Source organism: Anguilla anguilla, chromosome 17, assembly GCF_013347855.1.
Source record: "Anguilla anguilla isolate fAngAng1 chromosome 17, fAngAng1.pri, whole genome shotgun sequence".
NCBI lineage: Eukaryota > Metazoa > Chordata > Actinopteri > Anguilliformes > Anguillidae > Anguilla > Anguilla anguilla.
The window spans coordinates 18936732-18959970 of NC_049217.1; the positions used below are offsets into that span (position 1 = coordinate 18936732).

General features: G+C 45.2%; 2 protein-coding genes across 7 annotated transcripts in view; one reads left to right on the forward strand and one right to left on the reverse strand.

Annotated features, from left to right (window-relative positions):
• Positions 1-1298: 1298 nt before the first annotated feature.
• Positions 1299-10432, reverse strand: prpsap2 (phosphoribosyl pyrophosphate synthetase-associated protein 2). 2 transcript variants are annotated; one of them, XM_035399180.1, is made up of 11 exons: positions 10279-10432; positions 8776-8996; positions 7506-7558; positions 6494-6560; positions 6197-6369; positions 5266-5381; positions 4862-4917; positions 4541-4689; positions 4072-4142; positions 3817-3963; positions 1299-3202 (listed from the first exon to the last, which is right to left on the reverse strand). In XM_035399180.1, the coding sequence occupies exons 2-11, from the start codon at positions 8856-8858 to the stop codon at positions 3044-3046; spliced, it is 1074 nt and encodes a 357-aa protein (XP_035255071.1). In that variant the 5' UTR covers positions 8859-8996; positions 10279-10432; the 3' UTR covers positions 1299-3043. The 2 variants fall into 2 exon arrangements, with proteins under 2 accessions (XP_035255071.1, XP_035255070.1); XM_035399179.1 differs by having other exon boundaries at positions 8776-8933; positions 10279-10425.
• A 4243-nt stretch (positions 10433-14675) lies between these two features.
• LOC118217274 (caskin-1-like) overlaps positions 14676-23239 on the forward strand; it is a 60171-nt gene continuing 51607 nt past the window's right edge. For 2 of the 5 annotated variants that reach the window (XM_035399139.1, XM_035399138.1), the window contains exon 1: positions 14678-15915. In XM_035399139.1, the coding sequence (XP_035255030.1) occupies positions 15822-15915 (94 nt within the window). In that variant the 5' untranslated portion in view covers positions 14678-15821. Of the gene's footprint in view, positions 15916-23239 lie in introns of all 5 variants that reach the window. The other 3 variants (XM_035399137.1, XM_035399140.1, XM_035399141.1) reach the window with 3 other exon arrangements.

The following is a 23239-nucleotide window of genomic DNA, read 5'->3' on the forward strand; positions in this document are numbered from 1 at the left end:
TCCCTCCGTAACCCTTTAAGGTGAAAGATCACAAATATGTGATCAGAATTTTCTTAACTGAACAATCTAATGCTGATGTAGCAATCATTACTGGTAATTGAAAACGACGGAGTTTTAGAACACCAACTTGAAAAAACATTCCAAAAACCTACTCTTCAAAACGATTAAGTTGCTCACCGCAGCACCATAACAACCAATCACAACCAGTCGCAACCAAGACACTCATCACTCCTCCACCTCATACCCTGTCCAGCTGGAGAGGGAGTTTATACACAGCCCCACACCCTCTCCCGGTCTGGGACAATGCATGGATATCACATTAAAAGACAGCTGAGTCCTGTTTCCTCCCCAAGGTTACAGAGGTGCGCAAAGGAGTGTGAAACAATGGCAAAATAAAACTGCAATCTGCTCGCACCCTTTCCTGGAAACATGGGCGAGGGTCTGGAGTTTGGCACCGGGACCAACGATAGCTCATAGCCAGCGAGGCACACTGAACGACTGCATGTATGTGTCTCAGACTGAGCGATTGCATGTGTGTGTGTCTGTGTGTGTGTGCGTGTCAAGTTGTGCATTTAAGACTTGGTAAGTACGGAAGACTGTGTGTGTCAGACTGAATGACGGTCAGACTGCCGACCAGCTGCTGAAACAAGAACATAGGCCACGCAAAACCACATGACCATCAGTGCAAAGGAAGCCAACATCATGGGTGTCTGGCATCATTCATTTCCTGCTTACTCATCAGTAAAAGACACATAACTCACTTTGCCATTAAAATGCATTGGTCGCCCTCTGTTGGACCATAGCGGAATTGCAACATTTGATAAACTCACCAACTAATTTTAAAATTAAATCATTCTGGGACTGAAAAAATATATCATATTGTAAATTTTATCCCTTTAATTATAATAATTAATACAAGTAATAATATTTTTTTTATCTGAGGAAAAGCATGTCTGACATCTGTCTGGCACACCCTTCACAAGCAGTGCAGCCATGCATACACTGACTGCACAGACATGATGCACCTCCACACACTGACTGCACAGACATTATGCACCTCCACACACTGACTGCACAGCCATAATGCCCCCCCACACGCTGACTGCACAGACATTATGCACCTCCACACACTGACTGCACAGCCATGATGCACCTCCACACACTGACTGCAGCCATGATGCACCTCCACACAGACTGCACAGCCATGATGCACCTCCACACACTGACTGCAGCCATGATGCACCTCCACACAGACTGCACAGCCATGATGCACCTCCACACAATAACTGCACCAGCACTCAGTTTAACTTAATTTTAATTTTTTCTCCCATGAGTTGTTCGGAATAAATACAAAAGCCTGCTTAAGGTTCAGTAATTTTACAGACATCCTGCTTTTTTCTTTGCAGCACAAAGAACAAGTGAACTGCAACCATCATCGCAATCCATCATGTCATGACAGATCACGTTCAAAATACAAAATTAGATCGTACAAAAAAACTATTAAAGAAAGGATTTGATGGTTGATTGTTAGTATGTTATCAGAATGAAAATTACTAGGGTACAGAAGTGATGAAGTTTAAGTGGAGCCACTGACAGATGAACATTTCTGAGCAACACCTTAAATACCCTGATTTGACCAAGCTCAGCCAAAAAGCCTATTACAAAAGCACTGGTTATATTCTTAAAGCAGTCTGATTATGAAACTTACAATAAAAAATGTCAGCAAATACTTGTGGAATGTGTTAATTAAATTAACTAATTTAATTAATTAATTAAATACTGCACATTTGACAACATGTAGATTTCCACATGTGCACAAGCATTTCCTCCACTATGGGTTTGCTCATCGCACTATTTAGAACACTGAAAACATACATGATGTTAACAAACATATCACTAACATTTAAAATTTAACACCGATTAGGTCCGCTAGTACACAGTTTTATCTTTCGTATCTTTTTGTAACAGATATGATTGGTGTTGTATCCAGAGCCAACTGGTGTTAAGGAAATTAAGACCCAGCATTTATTTCAAATTTATTTACCAATAAGGATTAGTCATACTGAATTCTCAGATGCTGATATTGAATTTCCTTGCAAATATATGCAAATTCGCAAAATCTCAGATTTCACTGTGTTCAGAAGCAACATCTAAAGACCTGTATAAACAGTTCTCAAGGATGAATCAGTCAGCTGGTTCATGAGTAAATTATACGAAAGTTTTACAAGAAATCTAATTGGCACGTAATATGGCTGAAGTTAAAAAGGAAGGCTTGCCAACTGTATATGCAATTTGATTGGCTGTCACAGCCCGATTGGCAGACTGCCCAGGAATGGATGCAGCAAGTATGTGAGGTCCTTGGCAGAAATTTAGCATCTTCACATATTTAAACGTTACATTCAGATTTGGCACAGTGATGAGGCTGGATCTACAGTATGTGTTAACCACAACCAGCCAATAGGAATGAGTTGCATATGTAAGGCGAATCTACAAGAGGAATGGCTTTTGCTTTTGGGAGAAAACTGAAAAAGTCAAACGTCTGAGTTTGCAGACGATATTACCTTACAACGTCTCAACTCCTTAGCAGACACTTATCCAGAGTGAATGAAGTTATGTGTGCAGAAATGATCTGTACAGGTTCACCAGGACCGGAGCTTTGCGAGATCATTTTATCTGTGTTCATTTTTCTTGGGAAAGTCTAACATGGCAGAGCTAAACACCGAGTGAACACTGCGTAATGGTGCGGGGCACGTGTGGGCAGAGTTCATAGGTTTAAGTCTTTCTTTTCTGTATGCAAATACCACCAAATCGGATCAGAATCCAAGTCACGCCAGTGAATCTCCAAAAACCTGCCGAAAGTGCTCATATTCATGCAGTGACTTCCTGGCTTTTGCTTTTGTGCTGCGAATGAAATGCAATCCGAACGGTAAAAACACGTTGCCTAGCAGGACTACGGTGCACGGGCCGGTGAGCAAAAGGCTCTCGGCGTACGCGGGGTGAAATGTTCCGGTGAAATAAGGCGTGGCGGGACGGCGACGGCGGCTCAGTCGTCCAGGCCGATGTTGCGGAACAGGTAGGACATGGACTCGCCGTTGTGGATGCGGCGGATGGCCTCGGACAGGATCATGCTGATGTCCACCGTCTTGATCTTGGGACACTGCAGCTTCTGCAGCTCGTGGGGGACGGTGTTGGTCACCACCACCTGCCGGCCACAGGGAGGGACGGTCAGCGGGGCGCAGGGCTCACAGCGCTGGCTTGATTGACGGACAGGACACGCCCCCACCCCACCCCGAGCTCGCCCTCCCAGCCTGCAGCACCGAAACTGGCTAACAGCTAAGACCCGCTCATTTTATTTCATCCTTATATCTGTTCATCAGATATAAAAAAGCACAGAGGACATTTTGTATGAAGTGTAATATGTACATAATGTAGACTTTAATTACTAATTAACAGCCGAGGGATGTGACTGATTTCACAGGTTGTTTTCTGTAATGCACTTTAGAATCGAAAGACGACGTGTCCAATGGTCAGGGTGGCACAGGCCACCTCTGGAATTTGATCAGCCACCCCAGCTGCCACCCCTATTTTTCCACCTAAAATAGCGCATTATTATTTGTAGATATAACAGAGTGATAGTGTGGCCCGCCCTTACTGAGTGTGACCCCTCCGGCCCACCCCATGAAGAAAATCCAGGTAACCCAGCTTTAGACGTTCTGTAATAAAGTGACTGTACCATAAAAATAATTGAGTTATTGTTTTTACATGTGAACAGCTCAGTGGTTTGGGAGAGCGGTGATCAGCCAATGACAAACTCACCTCATCGATGGCGGACTCCTCGATGAGCCGCGGTGCATCTGAGGACAGGATGCCGTGCGTCGCCATGACGAAGATCTTATACGCCCCCCTCTCCTTCAGCGTCTCGGCTGCCGCCAGGAAGGTGTCCACGTCGTCGATGATGTCATCCTGCGAGACACATCCTAGTGAACAGACGGACACGGACCAAAGAGCTCGAACAGAACGCCGCACAGCGTTTCCGGAATGTTCCGATTAAGGCGCGGCTTCAGGACTCACCACGATGATGGCGATCCGCCCCCCAACGTCCCCCACCACGGTGATCGGGGGCTTTTCTTTGGGAATAAGCACTGCAGCGGGAATATAACAAAAGCCAGGGAGTCAATGGGCCAGAGCAGAACCCAAATATAACAGCAGGGTATGTGTTAGTAGCTCCTCTCTGTACCTGTCTAACAGAGCTTCCTTACCCCGGCGACCTGCTCAGCTCATAGCTACTAACAAACTGATCCACACATAAACTATAATTAACACTCCTATTACACAGCCATTGAGCCATTCCAGGTCTTCCACTCAGTGCACCCACTTGCTTCCAGGAAAACCTGAACTGGACTAAACTCGACTGCATCAGGAGCGTTAACTCCATCTCTGCTATCCATTTACACAGCATCACAGGACCACGTTAGGCAGCTCTGTGGAAGAGAGATAAGCTCCCTAACTCCTGTACTGCTTCAGCAAGTCTGCGGCTTACAGGGAATCTCCAGGCTGGGGTGAATGGCGCCCATGTTTTTCACCGTAGGCGGGGAGTGGCGTCCGTCCACCAGGTCCGACTCGGCGTCCTGGGCCTCGCCGTGGATCACTGCGATGCCCAGCCGGAGCCGTTCGGCGAAGGACTGCGCCCTGCGGGGAGGGGGAGAGAGGAGGGGCCACTGTCTGACCACGCCCACCGCCGCCTTGTCCCTGCACCCCAGCAGCCAATGACGAGCGCTCGTCACCGCTGGCTGGAGCGTTTCTGCCGCAGGGACATAATGAACAGTCACACCGAGACAGAGGAGAGAGCAGACTTGCTTACCTTTTGGCCGAAGCTGGAGATTTGGCCACAATTACTGCATTTCTATAGTCTGGGATCTGCAGATTTTAAACACATAAGCTCAGGCCACAGCCAGAATGTGTCTCACACTCACACCCTTACTCACTCACATACTTACACTCACTCACGCACTCACTCACTCAGTCAGTCTGTCACATTCTCACTCACACAGTCTCTCACTCACACACCCTTATTCACACTCTCACACACTCGCAAACACACTGCCAGGACCCAGAACTACTGAAGCCTCAACTAAAAACTGAACGCTTCACAGAAACGAGCCAATTCATCTGAACATGCTGGTGACTGAACACCATTTAGTCCCGATTCCTGTCCCTGTTAAAGCTTTCTGTTTAAAGCGCACTCTCAGGAGCAGCCAGGCTCACCTCCTCCTGAATGTACTGCAGGAGGAAAGGGGAGGCGCGCAGGTTATCCACCGGGATGTTGAAGAATCCCTGGATCTCCTTCTGGTGCAGGTCCATGGTGATCAGGTGGGTCAGACCTGTGAAGGGCAACCAATCAGAGGTCACGTCACACCTGCACAGGACAGAATGCAGCCAGCCAATCAGAGCAATAATAACTATGAATAGGTTTCGGCATGACACTGACAGGGGCTGAATATGCACAGCACCCGTAGGAGGTTTAACGGCTGCCCAGTCTGCTCACGACAAGAAACTCCAGGGTTCTGCTGTTACAAAGTCATTTAGAAAAAGTCACAGTTTATGTTCTTGTGGGAAAGGAGGTTGTGTGTTAGGGAAGACAAACTGTGGAAAAATTGAAAGGTTTCAAACAGAAAGGTAGAGGGGTAAGGGGGGTAGAAGGTTGGTAGAGGGGTCAGGGGGGTAGAAGGCTTGTAGAGGGGTCAGGGGGGTAGAAGGCTGGTAGAGGGGTCAGAGGGGTAGAAGGCTGGTAGAGGGGTCAGGGGGGTAGAAGGTTGGTAGAGGGGTCAGGGGGGTAGAGGGGTCAGGGGGGTAGAAGGCTGGTAGAGGGGTCAGGGAGGTAGAAGGCTGGTAGAGGGGTCAGGGGGGTAGAAGGTTGGTAGAGGGGTCAGGGAGGTAGAAGGCTGGTAGAGGGGTCAGGGGGGTAGAAGGTTGGTAGAGGGGTCAGGGGGGTAGAAGGCTGGTAGAGGGGTCGGGGGATAGAAGGCTGGTAGAGGGGTCGGGGGGTAGAAGGCTGGTAGAGGGGTCAGGGGGGTAGAAGGCTTGTAGAGGGGTCAGGGGGGTAGAAGGTTGGTAGTGGGGTCAGGGGGGTAGAAGGTTGGTAGTGGGGTCAGGGGGGTAGAAGGCTGGTAGTGGGGTCAGGGGCAGGAGGGCTAACCTGCTTTACACATCATGGAGGCCAGGAGCTTGGACACGATGGAGCCCCTCTTCCTCATCTTGCACTGCTTGCTGTAGGGGAAATAGGGGAGCACGCCGATGATGCTGTGGGCACAGGACGTCCGGCACGCATACACCATGATCAGCAGCTCCATGATGGTGGTGTTGACGTCCCTGCGCGGAGAGAGAGCGCGGAGTGAGCGAGGTGAGCGGCGATCTCAGGGCGAGCGCTGATCCCCGCGTCGGCCGCTCGGGTTCGGTTACCCCAGCGGGGCGGGGCGTTGCTTGGATACCTCACCTGGACACCGTCTGGATGATGAAGACGTCTTTCCCGCGCACTGACTCCTGGATCTGCACCCGCGTTTCTGAGGGTGACAGGGGTGCAAAGTGGTGAGCAAATCAAACCATAAAACTGCATGTATAGTATCTTTTTTTTTTTTTTTTTTTAAACCACCAGAAACAAACACTGTAACCTACTGACCAGCAGGGCCAGCAGTGGTCTTCAAGTCATGTGCATTAAAAGCAGTGCATTCCAATGCAATGAAAAAAACTTGCTTTGGCTACTCTCTGGATAAATAAACACATATACACTGTCACCACACACATATATATCCATATATACCACAAATGTATATATTCACATACATATTCATGCATGTCTGCATCTATGTGCCCACACATACACAATACACACAATTCATCTATACACACCAAATACACACACATATACACTCCAGTATACATACATATTAAGACCACAGCAACTAAAGCAGCAACATGTATGGGTTATGTGGGACTCACTCCTGTTAATAATCCTTACAGCCTGTGGATAAAAGCTGTTTTTAAAACGAGTGGTGTTTGCATTCATACTGCAGTAGCACAGCACTCATATTGCTAATAATGTGAACAGATCATGCCCAGGATGAGTGCTGTCTTTAACGAGGCAATTGGCAACACAGTCATTTGTAAACAAAGCTGTATAACAGAGGGCTGAGGCAGCGACCCGGCAGATCTCCCGTGTTAATATCCATTGATATCCATTCAAAGGTTTTTACAGCAGCAACGCTCAGGGATTTTTCTACAGAAGTTTAACTTCAGGTGGCAAGTATGGGGACAGAGTCCAAATTCAGATGAGGGCATTCAGGGACCTTTTAAAAGCACATTTCTTTCCAGTGTCTAGTTTGCTATCCCCCACACACCCACCCACCCCCATCCCCACCCACAGAGACACACACACACACGCCCACCCGCACAGACACACACACTTACCCACCCCCCACCCACAGAGAGACACACACACACACACACACCTCTGTTGGCTTCCTGATAGACCTGCACTTTCCCCAGCTCCACTCCCAGGCGTCTGCAGGAGGAGACATGAGAACATTAACATTACTCTGCAGGAACACAGGCTGTCCACTGGCGTACTCACTGTGGGGCCTTCCATCTGAAATTAAGCACTAATACTCTAATTAAACAAAAACCCCTGGGAACCTTGGGACAAACTGGTTAATATGAACAGATATAAGCACAGATTTATATTTCATTGTACTTACGTGTGGTCAACTGCAATGTCATTAGGCTTGCGCATAAATGTGAATGGAGATCAGGAGCTTACTGGATAATACCTGTAAATCCATTGGCTTAGTTGGCAAGCTATTTTCAGTCCAATTTAAGTGTGAAATACCCAGCAGTGCGTCTATATATGAAGCTCAAGTGTTTTAAGAATAGCACGCTGCCTCAAAGTTCACCTAATATTATGTAAACTTAGATGCTGTTATCTATAATAACATCTGAAAGTCAAGCGGACCCAAGACTTGTGCTCCTCTGAGAGATTTGGATGTTTGTGTGGAGACTGGCAGTGATTGGACAGGGGAACGGGTTTCCAGGGGTCCTGGAGGTGGAACATGTGCCCAACCCATTCAGTCACACAGTGAGGCGAGAGGCAGTTTGACCCAACGCACAGCACATTGTACAAACCACATTCATCCCTTTTTACATCTCCGCTATAGACAACCAGCAGCCGATAACTCATAATAGCAGTACACAAAACTTACCCCACGCACAAAAAACTCGATGGTGAAAAACAGAGACTTGAATATGTAAACAGAACAATGTACAGGAAATATTTTACACTCGTTTGAGTGGTTTTAGTGACATTAAAAATATTTCAAAGATCCATCTCAAATTTAACTTATGATTTCTCTTCAGACTCATTTTGAGTGGCATGACGTGGCAAAAAACCTAAATCTACAACAAAAAAATTATTCATTTGTATCTGCCTCAGAGGTAGACCGCTACCTTAACTGTAGAGTGATGCACTGTGACATCATCACAATGACAAAAGATCAGGTCCCTGCAAGGTTGAGTAACCTGTTGCAGAGGTCATCCTCTAGGTTACCTGCCAGGCACTACTACAAAGCAGTGCCATGCAAATATTAACCCAGGAACTGCATACTGTTGATTTTGATTACTAGCAAGGGAGTACTGTAAGGTGAATAGATACAGTATTATATGTGTGCATAGAGCGAGATGGGGGGGGGGGGGGGGGGGGGGGGGGGGAGTGAGAGACAGACTAACTCTGCAATCCGCCTTCCCAGCTCCCTGCTGGAAGGGTTGGAGTTGGCCGTAAATATCACCAGGCCTCCCTTGGTGGCACTCATGGCAGGTGGAGTCTTGGCACCCTCCTGAGACTCAGGTAGTGGATCCCTGGGTTCCCAGGTACTGCTGTATCCTTCCTGTTAAACGAGACGACCTGTGCTTAACGTCACACGTACTGCACCTTCATTGCTTCGGATGACCTACAAAACGTGGACAATAACATACGTTTAAGTTGCCTGACCAAAGCACAGAGAAAACGTTTCCATTGTTACCCGTTTCATTTCTTAAGATTGCTTTAAACAAATTCACAAGGTCAGACGTTACCTTGCCAGCCAACTTGGCAAATATCGTCACTGTGTGCTTGAATTGGACTGCGCCAGATAAGCTCACAGTTTTGAGGGCTTACAACTTTGTCCATGCTAATGACACAATGCTGTCCGCGTTGCAATGTTCCATAATTTCAATTCCGCTGCTTGGAGGAAGAAGCGAATTTTGCTGCATTGTGTCGCTTCACTAATCGGCTAGTCGTATGGTTACCATGCTAGCGAACACTCACAGAATCCTGCTGGAGTATGCAGGACACAGCTGTGCCGCGGCCCAATGAACACTAGAAGCGTGCATAATTTGCACAGCTGGGGCAAAACTGACCCCCGTTAATAAGTTCAGTTTTACATACATTTACCTTCACATATATCTAATAAGGCAAGATGGTAGCTGCCCATGGAACCTCATTAGATTAGACAACACGTGCATCTGCTTCCTAATACTGACTGTAGGCTACACATCATCAGTGTGGCTAACAAGCACAGCTAGCTACAGATTTCTATTCACAGTCCAATAAACTACGCTATAGTATAACGGGAGAGGCCAGATGGATCTGGCATTAGGGTGTGTGCAGGAACAGAAAAAATAAAAAGGATTTAAGGCTAATTAAAACGATGCTATCCATCCACCTCCAGAGGGCTTCAAAATGATTATTCACCTTATTGTAGCTCATATGAAAATAAAACCTATCAGATCAGCTTAACGTTTGCTAAGTATTGCGCTTACTCTGCATCTAACTGCTACCAGGTAGCAAGCTAACACAACAGTAGTTGGTTGTTGTTTGACAAGCCTGGCATAAATTAGCCAACGTTAGTGAAGGAACGTAGTGAAATCATGTAGGTTCACAAGCTAGCTGGCTGTATGTTAACCCGTGCCATCACAACATCCCCCGCTACGGTTGATAGAGCACTCTCTGTCAAGTGATTGCTTCCGATTAGTTATCGAATGAAAGAATGAAATCAGGTGATGATGAGACAAGAGCAGCGCCTCGCCGCCAGCAATTCCGTCTGCTAATGCACGTTAGCAACCAAGCCTTGCTCATCGTTTGGGTTAAATTAATTACTGGAAAATTGCGAACGACCGCATTTACAAATAATACAAATATAACATTGACTCTGCGATCGTTACGTTAGTTTGTTATCATTACTATTTCCTTACCAGTTTGTGCTTTGCTCTATTCCAAACCGCCTTCGGCTCTCTATTTCGCGCAGCTCATTCAGGCAAACCCACATCATGATGGACGTGTCGCTTGGCCAATCAAAATCGAGAATGTTCGGAACAGAAACAGGTTCCATGTTAGAGGTGTAGACAGTTTACTTCCCCCCTGCTTCCACCCCCCGATGTACGCACAGAATTACTTATGTTTTTTCCAAGTAATCGAAAATGAATCGCTGGAATTAGCACTGGATAAACTAATCTTTTTTTCGGGCACAGCCATTTCAGTTCGTCAGTGCAGAAGACGTTGATGTTGATTTACGTTTGTTTCGGACTCCAAAGTGGATTCAGACCGATGATGACTCAGCATTTTTGTGCATATGTGAACAGGCCAAATGAACCAAACTCACACCACATCAGGAGGTGGTCTCAGCACGATCCATTTGTGGTTCTTTTTGAGGTCCTCTTAATTTGTGCATTGTGAACATAATGCAGTCCCAGTTCAGCAGGTTCACTTTTTGGTTCACTTCAAAAGAATGGAGTTTGGTTCATTTTAAAAGAACAATATGTGAAAACACCCATATCCCCCTTGAAAATCTTGTTACACGCTACCACACGATGGCGCCAGTAGAATGTGCGTGTGGTGTGTGTGTGTGTGAGAGAGAGAGAGAGAGAGACCTTGTGGCAGAGAGCTCAGTTTATGCATATAAAATCTGCAGATCTACATCATGACTGCTACATAACATTTGCACAGGCCACTGTTAACTGAATTACCTGTGCCCAGTACTTCTCTCAGCACTCACCATGTGAACTCAACAGTAATCCAGTGTTCATAGTCACAGTGTATATGATGCTGTAAGTTTGGCCACCAGTTTTTCCCGACATAAAACTTTTTTCTGTTCTCCAACATCAAGAACACACGTCCTTTCTTGTCAGAAAAAGGTCTTTCTGAAGCCTCTTGTTAAACAGCCCCAGGGTTTTATACTAGGTTTTATATTATATTAGGAATTTTTTTTAATTCTTTCCTTTAATTGTTAGTCAAAGTTAAGGACAAATTCTGATTGGGTCCCCCTAGACTGAAACAATCTACACCTACTCAAGCCCTGTCTGGATTGGATTAACATCCATGAACCAAAAAGCTTTTCAATTGGTGTGCATTTGTCCATTAATCTGACTGCTCATCTCTGATCATTGCGCTTAGAGTGCCTGAGAAACACTGAAATGCAGGTAAAACGCTTGCCAGGTAACATGTTCAGGACAAATGAATGGATATAGCTAGCTATAAATAATAGGTATTTCCTGTTTACTCAGGGATCATATGAAATGTATACATTGAAGTCATTCAGCGGAAGGCTAGTTTAGATGAAGGATTGAAATTATTGATTGCATGTTCCTGAACTCCTGTTCTTTATGTGCGTATTTATTATTTATTATTTAGCATATTACAGTATAATATTCAGAATATTATTTTGTTTTCAATTATTTATAAACTATTTGATCCTTACATATTATGTCAAAAATATGAAATGAATTATATAGCAAGGTATATCTACATTAGTAAACTTCATAAATAATGTTTTTCATTGTATCATTTGTAATGAGTGGAATAATGACAAACAAAAATTTTCTGACTAAGTAATTTGTGCTTCAGAAATACCTTAATAAGGGTGCAAATTTGTAGGTCTTTCAAATATCTTGCATTAGCAGCAGGATTTAGCAGATGTTCTTCAAGGTAAAACTTAGTAAACATTGAAGTTTGGTCACAGCCACAAGTTTGCACACACAATTTCAGGGGACCGTCACAGCTGCCAGCCAAGTGAAAGTGCACTGAAGGGAGACACTCTGGGGCCAACCCAACATTTAAAAATGGGTGGCATTGTTGTATAATGGGTAAGGAACTGCTCTCATAAACTAAAGGTTGCAGGTTTGATTTCCGAGTAGGACACTGCCACTGTACCCTTGAGCAAGGTAATTAACCGGCATTGCTTCAGTATAAATACAGCTGTATAAATGGATGCAATGCAATGTAAAAAGGTGTGTAAATCACTCTGGATAAGAGCATCTGCTACATAAATGTCTGTAATGTCATGCAATGTAAAAACCCTCCTCTGGCCTGTTTTCACGCAGCATGATGGGTTCCCGCACCCAAGTGGCTCATTTTAATAGGAGCAAAGACGTGGCTAATGTACAGTCCATCACAGATCCTGTGTATTCACACCCACCCGCTCCCACATATGTCTACGGTACTGCAATAGAGCCATCCACCATGAGGAGCTGAAGAGCGAGCTGTAGCTACTAGTTTATACAGATATAGGGAAACCATGGAAACCTTGCCACTACAGATAAAGATTATTTCCTGCACACCATTGACACTTACACAGTGAAATATTCAGTGTTAATTCAATTCAGACACAGTTTATATGAGTCCAAATGGGAACAGATGTACTCTGTCTCAGAGTTGATTTAACTCGGAACATTTTGCTGTGCATATTCTTACTGATTATGGGGCTGTGCTGTTAATGTGTGCACCTAAAAAGTTTAGTATGGGTCTGCTTGCATAGTAAATTAATGGTGAACACTATCAAATATGAATAAAATGTATTCATTTATTTTGAAAGTGTTTAATATACTGTAATCTATATTGCATAATATACAGTATATCTAATCGAAAGTAAATACGTAGGCCAGGGATATTCAACTCTGGCTCATGAGGCCAGTAGCACTGTTAGTTTTCATTTCTACCTGGTAGTTAATTGATTCATTAATGTCACTGCCTGGCCAGAGATTTAACTCATCTGGTGTTCCAGGTTTAGATCAGTGCTGATTCGAGGGGAAGAACGAAAACCAGCAGCAGGCTAGTACTGGCCTCGAAGGCCAGATTTCAGTATCCCTGACGCAGGCCCAACCTGCAGTTTTATCAGTTATAACAGCGTTCCCCAACTCGGTCCTGGGGCCCGGTCCTGTATGTTGGTTTTCGTTTCAACAAGTCACAATCTCAGAATTTTAACAAGCTCTTATTTTTTCTTAATTAGGTGCTTATTGGTGAAGCGTGGACACCTGGCCACTAAAACTAACCATCTGGTATTGAAATAAAAAATAATGAACAAAATTCAACACGCTTTCAATAGCCTAATTAGGAACCTACTGATTAACTTGTCTTTCATTTGATAATAATAATTGTTATCTGTTATTAAGTAATTGTGTGCACTATAGCTCATTAAGAACAATGTAGCAGAATATCAGCATGGGACTTCTATTCTTCGTCGAATGCGAAGCTATTTCAGACATAATATGGTTTGAGAGGGTAAATAATCCCTCTAAATCTGAAAAGCACCTAATTAAAAAAATTATTTAGGTGCTTTTTTATGGTATTGCAGCTGTGGTTGTAGTTGGAACACAAACCAACTTACACAAGGAGGGCCAATGACCGAGTTTGGGAACCAATGAATTATAACATCCTACTTATAACTTTGTATAGACCAGGGGCACTCAAATCTGGGTTTTGAGACACATAGTACTACTGGTTTTGATTCTTGCCCTCTAATTAGGGACTGGTTAAAAATGGGAAACCAGGGGATTTGAGTCTCTGGCCAATCAGTGGCATTATTTAATCAATTAACTATCAGGTAGTAAAGAAATCCAGTAGTAGGCCTACTACTGCCCTCGAGGGCCTGATTTGAGTATCCCTAAAACAGTCTGAGTATGAAGTTGTTCTATTGCTTATATGTTCTTGCTTCTAATTGTATTTATTTATTATGCCTCAGTGTACAAACAAGGTGAATGTGTGAGTGCCATGATGCATGTAAACATCACACACTGAGAAAGAGGACTTGACAAAACAAATTACATGCAGGTATGTGAGATTTTATCACACGTTCTTAATTAAATTACACGGACCATAACGGTATTATTAGCCAACCTCTGCTTATCAGGTTCGTTTGACCGAGGCCAGCACAATTGCTGCCTCTTGTCCTACTGCATCCATTATTTGAGAAGGCAGTGTTAGTTTGGCAGGCAAAGACAAACGATGCCCCGTCCACAGATAATGACTCGTGACACCTGGGATTACGAGCTATCTGTTATTCTTTTTGTCACGCCCCGCACACACCGAAACACCACGAGACAACCTTCCGTACCGCCGCTTCGACATGCTAATGCCGTCTAAGCTATAGTCTCTCTATGAACATGCAGAAATCCGTGCATCCGGCTTAATTGTTGGCTATTACTCATGTGTCCACTGTCATTTAAACAATATTTAATTCAGTTATACAATTTGCAGCTCCAATACTTTTTGTGATAACATTTATTATTTTAGTGACATATTCAAATAAATTATATACAAGTAGGCCCTACAATAATTTAATAATGTTACTTTAAAAAATCGAGCCTATCATTTTAAAATAGGCTAATTCTATTTTTTATATTCGGTGCAAGATCTGTCAGTAACGTTATCGCACCTATAGACCACCGAACAACACGCTTCGAAACCTACTTTCAAGAATTCAGACTGCGTCTCTTTGGAAAATATATTTCAATGTTAGCCTCATAGTTCAATCTACACCAATTCTATGATATAATTTATTTATTATAGGGACAAAAGTAGGAGAGAGACGCACTTTCTTTTTGAACCATTTTGCATCAGTCCCGCCTGCGTTTTGCGGTTCAGCACGGTGAGGAATGCGGCATCCCTTCGCGCTGGCTGCTTCTAGCCGTCGTTCCTGGAGAGGGACAGGGGGGTGGTCCCGCGTTTTGGATCCGCCTTCTGGATGCAGCGGAGCCATTTAACATTGCAATTTCAGCCAGGATCTTACGGCAGCGTTTGTTTCATATACTACGCTATGGGATTTCATTGCAAAACGGCGACGATCCTGGAGGTGGACCGGTGCCTGTACTGAGCCAAGTCAGCGATGGCAGAGCAGGTTCATATTCGACCAACGTAGGCTCGGAAAGCTCTGGACACGCAGCAGACGCGTCACTAATTACAAGAAAGGACGCGATCTTACGGCGCTTTTTGTTTTAATTTGTTTATTAATTTTGCCGAGGCGGTGGGAGTTTCCTATCTCTTGTAGCCTACAGATCAGGTCAAATCATCTTCGTATCCATTTACGCATATATCTTTCAGCTTTGATTGAAATTGCAGTTTTATTCCGTTAGTGGCTTCGAAAGAACAACCCCCTTTCCCGAAATACATGTTTATCAATAAGATCGATAGGCTAATAATCTTTATTGAACCCGTTCATTACCTTTGAGTCGCCGGGGATCTGCAGTGTAATCGGGGAGTGAGTGAATCTATTTTCCTTCGTTGATATTGAGATTTTGGAAAAGATTACCTTCTGTCATTGGGACTTGGTGCACCGGCGCCTCGCGGAATCTCGGCATCTTTCCTATACCGAAAGATCTCGAGCTGCCCATATGCACTTGGCTGTTGCATCGCAATAGGGAGGGTCCGCTAAACAGCTTGCTGGGTTGCGCTGAAGAGCGTGCTTGACTGCACAGAAACTGCGCGCGGAGGATGGTTTGGATGTAAAACATAAACAAACGGCAAGATGGGGAAAGACCAGGAGCTGCTACAGGCAGTGAAGACCGAAGACCTCATTACAGTGCAGAAGCTTTTACAGAGGCCTAAACCAGGGAAAGCAAGTAGGTGGCATTTAAATTCACACCGATTTTCCGTTGGAAAGGAAGGCAGTGGCACCACGTCGGCAGCAATTCGTAAAATCACACTTACAAATATACATCAGACTTGCATATATAGCCTCTGCACCAGTGCCCCGTAGCCTATTGTGTAGATTTGCAAATGATGGGGCAATGTAGGCTTCAAAAATACAGTTTCACCTCCCTCGTTATGAGTAGTGGTACAGCACTGCACTACATTTAGAGGGTTCACCGTCATATACAATTATAGTATTTGTAGTAGCCTACTTCACGAAACCCAATCAAAGCAGAGACCTTAGCCTCCCCCTAAATCGACCGACTGAACGGATTTATACTGATAGTCATGAGGTTAGGAAATATCTCTTTTTTAAAGTATCTGCACAATATGAACGCTTCTCAAGCGAGGTCTAAGATGTCATAGTAGGCTACTGTATAAATGAAATTCCTGTAAAATCGGTCTACAAGAGCAGTGTTAATTGATGAAGGCGGTGGGAGGGAGCATCGTGAATGGGTAAATTGCTGCTGTGTGTTTTCACGGAGGTGGGAATGTGCAAACAGGCAACTAAGCCGCCCAGGTGAGCCTTCATGAGGCTGCGCAGAAACATGCCTCCAGGTATGATTGGGCAGTGGGTGGGTATGGACAAACCGCGGGCTGCACCTTGGCCGCGTGCCTACGTTACTTAGCTTGTTGTCATATTCATGCGCGACCAGAGGATGGTAATAAAAAAATTGTATGTTTGCATAGCGCCGTGAAAATAATGATATTGGACCTAAACGACAGATCTATGGTGTATTTAATGCGTCATTGGACTGCGTCTTTGACGCCGAGTCCTCCTCTGTATCAGAACACATCGCGCTACATTATATTGATTTGAAGAATATGTAGTGCTTTGATGATCCTTTCCTTGAATCACGCAGAGTGTATGCGCTGGACCCTTTGATCGGCGGAAATGCACTGATCTCATATCCGATACTGGCCTGATATTTTTGGAGGTTTCTGCCGGGAAGCTGGTGGTTAGTTGTGCACGCGCTCTGAAAGGGATTGAAGCAAGCCCTCCTGGGTCAGACCTGGAGAAAAATTGCTTTTCACTTAACTGCCAACTGCTCCTGTCCTCTGTTGGCACGATATTTGTGCGTGCAGCTACAGAGTTTAGGGGTCAGCATGCACAGGCTGGGAGGCAGTCAGATCTGGGGGCGGCCGTGGGGTGGGGGGGTGGGGGGGTGGGGGGGGGGCTGAGGCTGTATGTTAATCCTCTCTGTCCACCTGAACTTTATTATGCAAGATTAAATGAGCTTGGTGATTTCCAGTGTCAGGTGCAGACTACATCACTGACATTTCCTCAGGTTGTTCTCCTCAGCACAAAGAACCAGCGCCCCTGTTGCACTGAATTTGGCTATTTACTTCCTGATCATTGTGTAGCCAAATGCACCTGTCAATGATATTAAAGACAAGGAGCAACATCACCATAAGGAGGTACATGATCATGATCATAATCTGTGGGCATATCATTCAGCCCCTAATCATTGATCATCCAGGCTAAATGGGCAAAGTCTGTGTGATCACAATTTTACAACTGAAAGTGCATAACAGTCCATAAATAAACGGCTTAACAGAGTGAGGGGGACATCCAGTCCCTTAATGTTCAGTTAAACATCTGCTCACCTTTTTGCCTGCATGTGACTCGGTTGTTCATTGAAAGATGATCCTAAAACCTGCTCCCTGCTCCTCACAGAGACCAGGCTCCCCCCTCTCACCGCAGGGCTTGTAGTCGCCTTATTTGTTACACTAGACCTCTGCAAAGAACACAGGAACTGACAGGCTGAATGAGCTCAGGGGTGCATCCACATCGGTGCACATGTACAAAGGGAAGAGGGGAGAGCTTCCTGTTCCCTGTGGCACGGGGCGGCGAGTGGACCAATGCGGTTGTCTGGGAGGTTGTGGCGTCCAATCACTGGCCGGGATTCTCTGCTCTTCTGCGAGGCGTCTGAGGACTGCGCGTGGTCACGTGGCCTCTGAACGCTGTGCTGTGGTGAAAAACGGACCCTCAGAGACACGCCCCTCAGTTACACTCGTATGCATATTCTCAGCTGGGTTCGTGTCGTAGTGTCACAGTTCTTATGGGACTGCGTGACAGATCTGACGGTCTTACATTCAACACATTATCCTTTATTGTCCGTATCCCCATAGATTAATTTATCTCTTAATGAATAAAATACCTGCAGGTGTACTTACAGAAATACTATAGTACTATGGCTATACCACCCTTGGAAGGATAACCTTGACTGTTTCCTAGTTTGTGCAAAGCTCTGTTTACCACCTGCTACTACGGGTTGTAAAGATCAGGCTACAATGGCAGAGATCATTTCTTCCGCCAGTGAGTGAGTTATGTGAGTGCAGAGGGATGTAAGCTCTTTATGACACGAGCCGCTCCTGATACTGTCCGGCCCTGGTGTAGTCAGACAGTGGCAGCCCTCAGTCAGAGCCGGTCATGTTCAGACAGAGCTCTGTCAGCACCAATTACAGATCACTGTGCGGACCGTTAACAGAATGACAGATGAAGGCCGGACTGTTAGTCTCCTGTCCTGCGCGCTGTCACCAGGTCCTGTCTCAAGATCTCATCGATTCCGTTCCTTTCCCTGGACCTGCAATTATACTCACCTCTGCTGTGAATGTCTGACCAAAAAGTAAATCTGCTCACAAAATGGCTTCAGGCCGGTGTTTACTACCAACAGAAGCCACTTGAGACTTGCTTTTGTGACTAAGAGAAACAACTTTTACTGGTATTTTTTTTACAATTTGGTCAATTTTTGTCTGATATTTGCCAAAACTGGTTTAGATTCTGTATTTTAGTGCAGACCAGCTTCACTTCTGATGGGTATTCACCAAAAACAGAACCGGGTTCTGACAGGTCACACTGACCAGTCTCAGACTGGTATTGCCATTGTCTGAAATGTCATTAGAATCTTATGGGCTGTGAGCTGGATTCATTTTAGGCAAGTGTGCACGCGTGTGTGCGTTCGTGCGTGTGTTTGGGTGTGTGTGTGTGCACATGCGTGCATGCGTGCGTGCGTGCATTAGCATGGTGGTGATTATGTTGTCAGCTGTACCCTGTACTGAGCAGGGCTTGAGTGCTGGTATCCCCTCACTGCAAAATTAGGGGTGTTAACACCAAATGAAAATCCACAAGGCAAACCTCTATCAGATTACTGTTCTTGAATACTTTGATAATTCATCACATTACAAGACATTTATTGCATAGTCCACACTCTACTAGCAGCTTTTAATATGGGTACCGTATAGCCTATTACCTGCATGTAGCATTTAGATTTGGCACTGGGTCAGGACTGCCACTTGTCACCTAATTCACAGGTGATGAAGGAAGTGTGAATTTATGCATCGTGGTCTATCTGGAGCAGATCCACGCAATTGAGATGATGTATGAGCACGTGTTAGCACTGTATAATGTACACTGGCAGGTAACAAGCTTTGTGGATACTGGCACTATATTCATGTACAGTATGTGCTAAACGGTATTGGGCAAGCCATGAGATCCTGTGTGCTTGCTGTGTTATGAACAGGAGTCAGTTAAGCCCAGCGTTTCATCACAGTGACTAATTAGATGTGACGTCAATGCGTGTGACTGTTTACTGTTTTTTATTGTTGCAGGTTTTACCATTAGTCTGTTGCCTAGTTGAGTAGCTTCATGATTCCTAGACCGATGGTGCAGATGGTAAATTCTAGAGAAGCTGACTGTAGGCAGTGAAAACCCCGCACTGCTTTGTGTGGGCTCGCTAATGAATAATCGTGTTTATGCGGAATTAAAGTAGAACTTGACCCCTCTACCAACCAGAATGCAGAGATCTGGATGGAGGCCCAGCCGTGCCCCTGAAGCAAAGCCTTTTATTTTTCCACTCAGAATCAGTGCAGAATCAGCTGTTAACATATTGCTCACTCACACAGTCCCCTAAAACACCCCCACTCACACAGTCCCCCTAAAACACACCCACTCACACAGTCCCCCTAAAACACACCCACTCACACAGTCCCCCTAAAACACACCCACTCACACAGTACCCTAAAACACACCCACTCACACAGTCCCCCTAAAACACACCCACTCACACAGTCCCCCTAAAACACACCCACTCACACAGTCCCCCTAAAACACACCCATCACACAGTACCCTAAAACACACCCACTCACACAATCCCCCAAATCACACCCACTCACACAGTACCCTAAAACACACCCACTCACACAGTCCCCCAAATCACACCCACTCACACAGTACCCTAAAACACATCCACTCACAGTCCCCCTAAAACACATCCATCACACAGTACCCTAAAACACCCCCACTCACAGTCCCCCTAAAACACACCCACTCACAGTCCCCCGAATCACACCCACTCACAGTCCCCCTAAAACACACCCACTCACAGTCCCCCAAATCACACACACTCGCACAGTACCCTAAAACACACCCACTCACACAGTCCCCCAAATCACAACCACTCACCCAGTACCCTAAAACACACCCACTCACACAGTCCCCCTAAAACACACCCACTCACACAGTCCCCCTAAAACACACCCACTCACACAGTACCCTAAAACACACCCACTCACACAGTCTCATAAAACACACCCACTCACACAGCCTCATAAACCACACCCACTCACAGAATGGCTTCAGTGTTTTTGCAGGTTTGGGTACTCTAACAGCGTGGGGTGGGGGGGGGTATCTTTGAGGAGGAGTGCTGTCAGTAAATGAGGGGTTAATTTCTTTAATTTTTTTAGTCAATATTCAGATGTGAAATTGGCTGTGGTCTCTATAGCCACCCCCACTGTCTGCTGATCAAATTAGAGAGCAGTTGGGAGAGGTTCAGAGATGGAGAGAGGGGAAGTAGAGGGAGTGAGAGAGTTTGAAAGGGAAAGAGGGAGTGAGAGGGAGAGAGGCAGTGTGGTTGGTGGCAGTGTTGGTGGTTGTGCAGGTGGGTGTGGTTTGTGCTGAAAAGCTTCACATGAACTATTGCAACATCCATTAGATCTCTTTATCCATCCCATCTCTCCATTGTTCCTTTCTGCAGCCACTTAAGCCAATCTTTTCAGATCTGGGTGGATGTGTGTAGTGTAACCGCAGAGAGTAAAAACAGAAGCTCTCATCTCTTATAAGAGATCTTTTTACATCCATAGCAAACCTCACTTAGCACCCTTCTGTCTTTTATCTCAGAACACATGCACAACCAATAAAAGAATAAAATCTAAATGGAAAAATGTGCTTGAAATGGTGGGACAATGATAGCCGTATGGTATATTAATGTATTTAATGTACACTACATTCATGCGTAATATCAATGCATATTATATGCAGTATATAAGGCATACAATACATACAGTAAATTAATGAATATTATGTAGACTGTATTCATGTTTCTTGTCCAGTGCATAGTATAATACTGAATACCACTGTGCATGGATGGGTGAATGAATCTTGGATGGATTTTGGAATATAGTGCACGCTGTATATTTTAACAGTGCTTTCAAGACGTGGAGCGTGTAATTTAGCACCTTATGTCACAGATTGTTTCATGCCTGTGTGTAAGCTTCCCACGCGGATGGTTAAAGGGTTAAAAGCCGGAGGTTGTTTTATTTTTTTTCAGTGAGGATTCATGTCATGTCACTGTCCACGCACCCCCCCCCCCCCTACTCTGAGCTCTGAGATAAGGAAGAAAGATATGTCTTCAACTTTAAAATAAACACTTACATTTCACCTTTTACAAAAAAGAAATACCTCTCTCCATAAAAGCAACGGGGAGTTAACCTCATCTCCATCCAGGCTTCCTCCCCCCCAAGGTCTCTGACATCATCGCCGATCTCCCCTCCGTTCACATGTCCAAACAGCTGCATTTTCTCTCTGATTAATCTCAGGCCTTTCCGCTTTCACATTCGAGGAAGAATTTAACGCTGATAAAAGCTTTTTTCTTAAAGAATTCTTGTGCGTTGGCTGCCACGTTATCGCCCCATTACACAGGTTGCGTTTGGATGTGTATTTTTTTTGTTGCTGAACTCTGAGGGCAGTTGGCTCACTCTAAGGGAGATGGGAGGTGCTGTCTCTCTCTTTGTGCAGAGATAAACCAATAAACCAAATAAATGAACCAATTGATGGTGCCGGCACAGACAGGATAGAGCGTGTGTAGACGCTCCTGTGTTGTCACAAGTGGAGTAATCTTTGAGTAAAAGTGTGTGAGTGTCTGCCCATGCAGGAGCAACAGCAGACCTGGTCTGTGTAGAATTCCTGGGGAACAGTGCAGTCTTAAATTCATGTGTCACAAATTTATAGCCAGCGGCCATACCTCCATGCACCCTGCTCCTGCTGAATAGCTGAAGCTAAGCAAGTGTGGACTTGGTTAGTACTTGGATGGGAGACCTCCAGGGAAAACTAAGTTGCTGCTGGATGTGGTGTTGGTGGGCCAGCTGGGGGTACATTTCCCTCTGATCAAATAGTGCCCAATGCCTCAGTGCAGTGATGGGGACACTGTGCTGCAGAAGGTGACGTTCTCCAGATGTGACGTTAAACCGAGGTCCTGACTCACTCTGGTCATTAAAGATCCCATGACACTCATTCCAAAGAGTAGGCGGTTCCTTGGTGTCCTGGCTAAATTCCCAACTTGGCTCATTCAACCTACTACCTAATCATCCCCTGATTTAGTTGGTCAAAAATTGCCCTCTCCCTCTCCACCTCAGCTGATGTGCGCTGAGTGTTCTGGTGCAAAATGGCAGCTGTGAATCACCCAGGTGGGTGCTCCACATTGGTGGAGACTTATGCAGGAGTTATTCTTGCTGGCTCTAATGCAGGGCTCGCATCTGACCCTGAGCTGAGAGGGAAGGAGGATCTCCTGGATGAAAGCTGGGCTGTGTTGTCATATTGTCTCCATTTCACTGTTTTATATCCTGTGGGATCAGCAGAGCGGCTTTAGCGCCGCCGTTTATCTTTGCTGGGTGGGATGCCTGTATCTGCAGGAAGGATTACCATCTATAATAGACTATAGGAGATTATCTGCCAATTTTTCTCCCCAGTCCAATTGTCTGATTACTCAAGTAAGTGTGTGTGTGTGAGTGTGTGTGTGTGTTATCACGTGTGCTGTGTGTGTGTGGTTCCTTCTAATACCACTTCCTGGTGCTGCGCTGTGCCAGCTCCTCCCACATAAGCTCGGCCCCACCCACAGTGTCCCAGTTCAGACTCACAGGTTAGGCAGTGAGTGAGTTTGTCTTTACTGGACACCCTCTCATTGTCTTTTTCATAA

Coding starts and splice junctions, on each gene's coding strand:
- prpsap2 (XM_035399180.1), bottom strand. CDS start 8,858: ATGAGTGCCACCAAGGGAGGCCTGGTGATATTTACGGCCAACTCCAAC. Junction 6,561..7,505: donor CTATCAGGAAGCCAACAGAG/GTGTGTGTGTGT, acceptor TGTCACCCTCAG/AAACGCGGGTGCAGATCCAG. Junction 3,964..4,071: donor GGCGGATCGCCATCATCGTG/GTGAGTCCTGAA, acceptor TGTGTCTCGCAG/GATGACATCATCGACGACGT.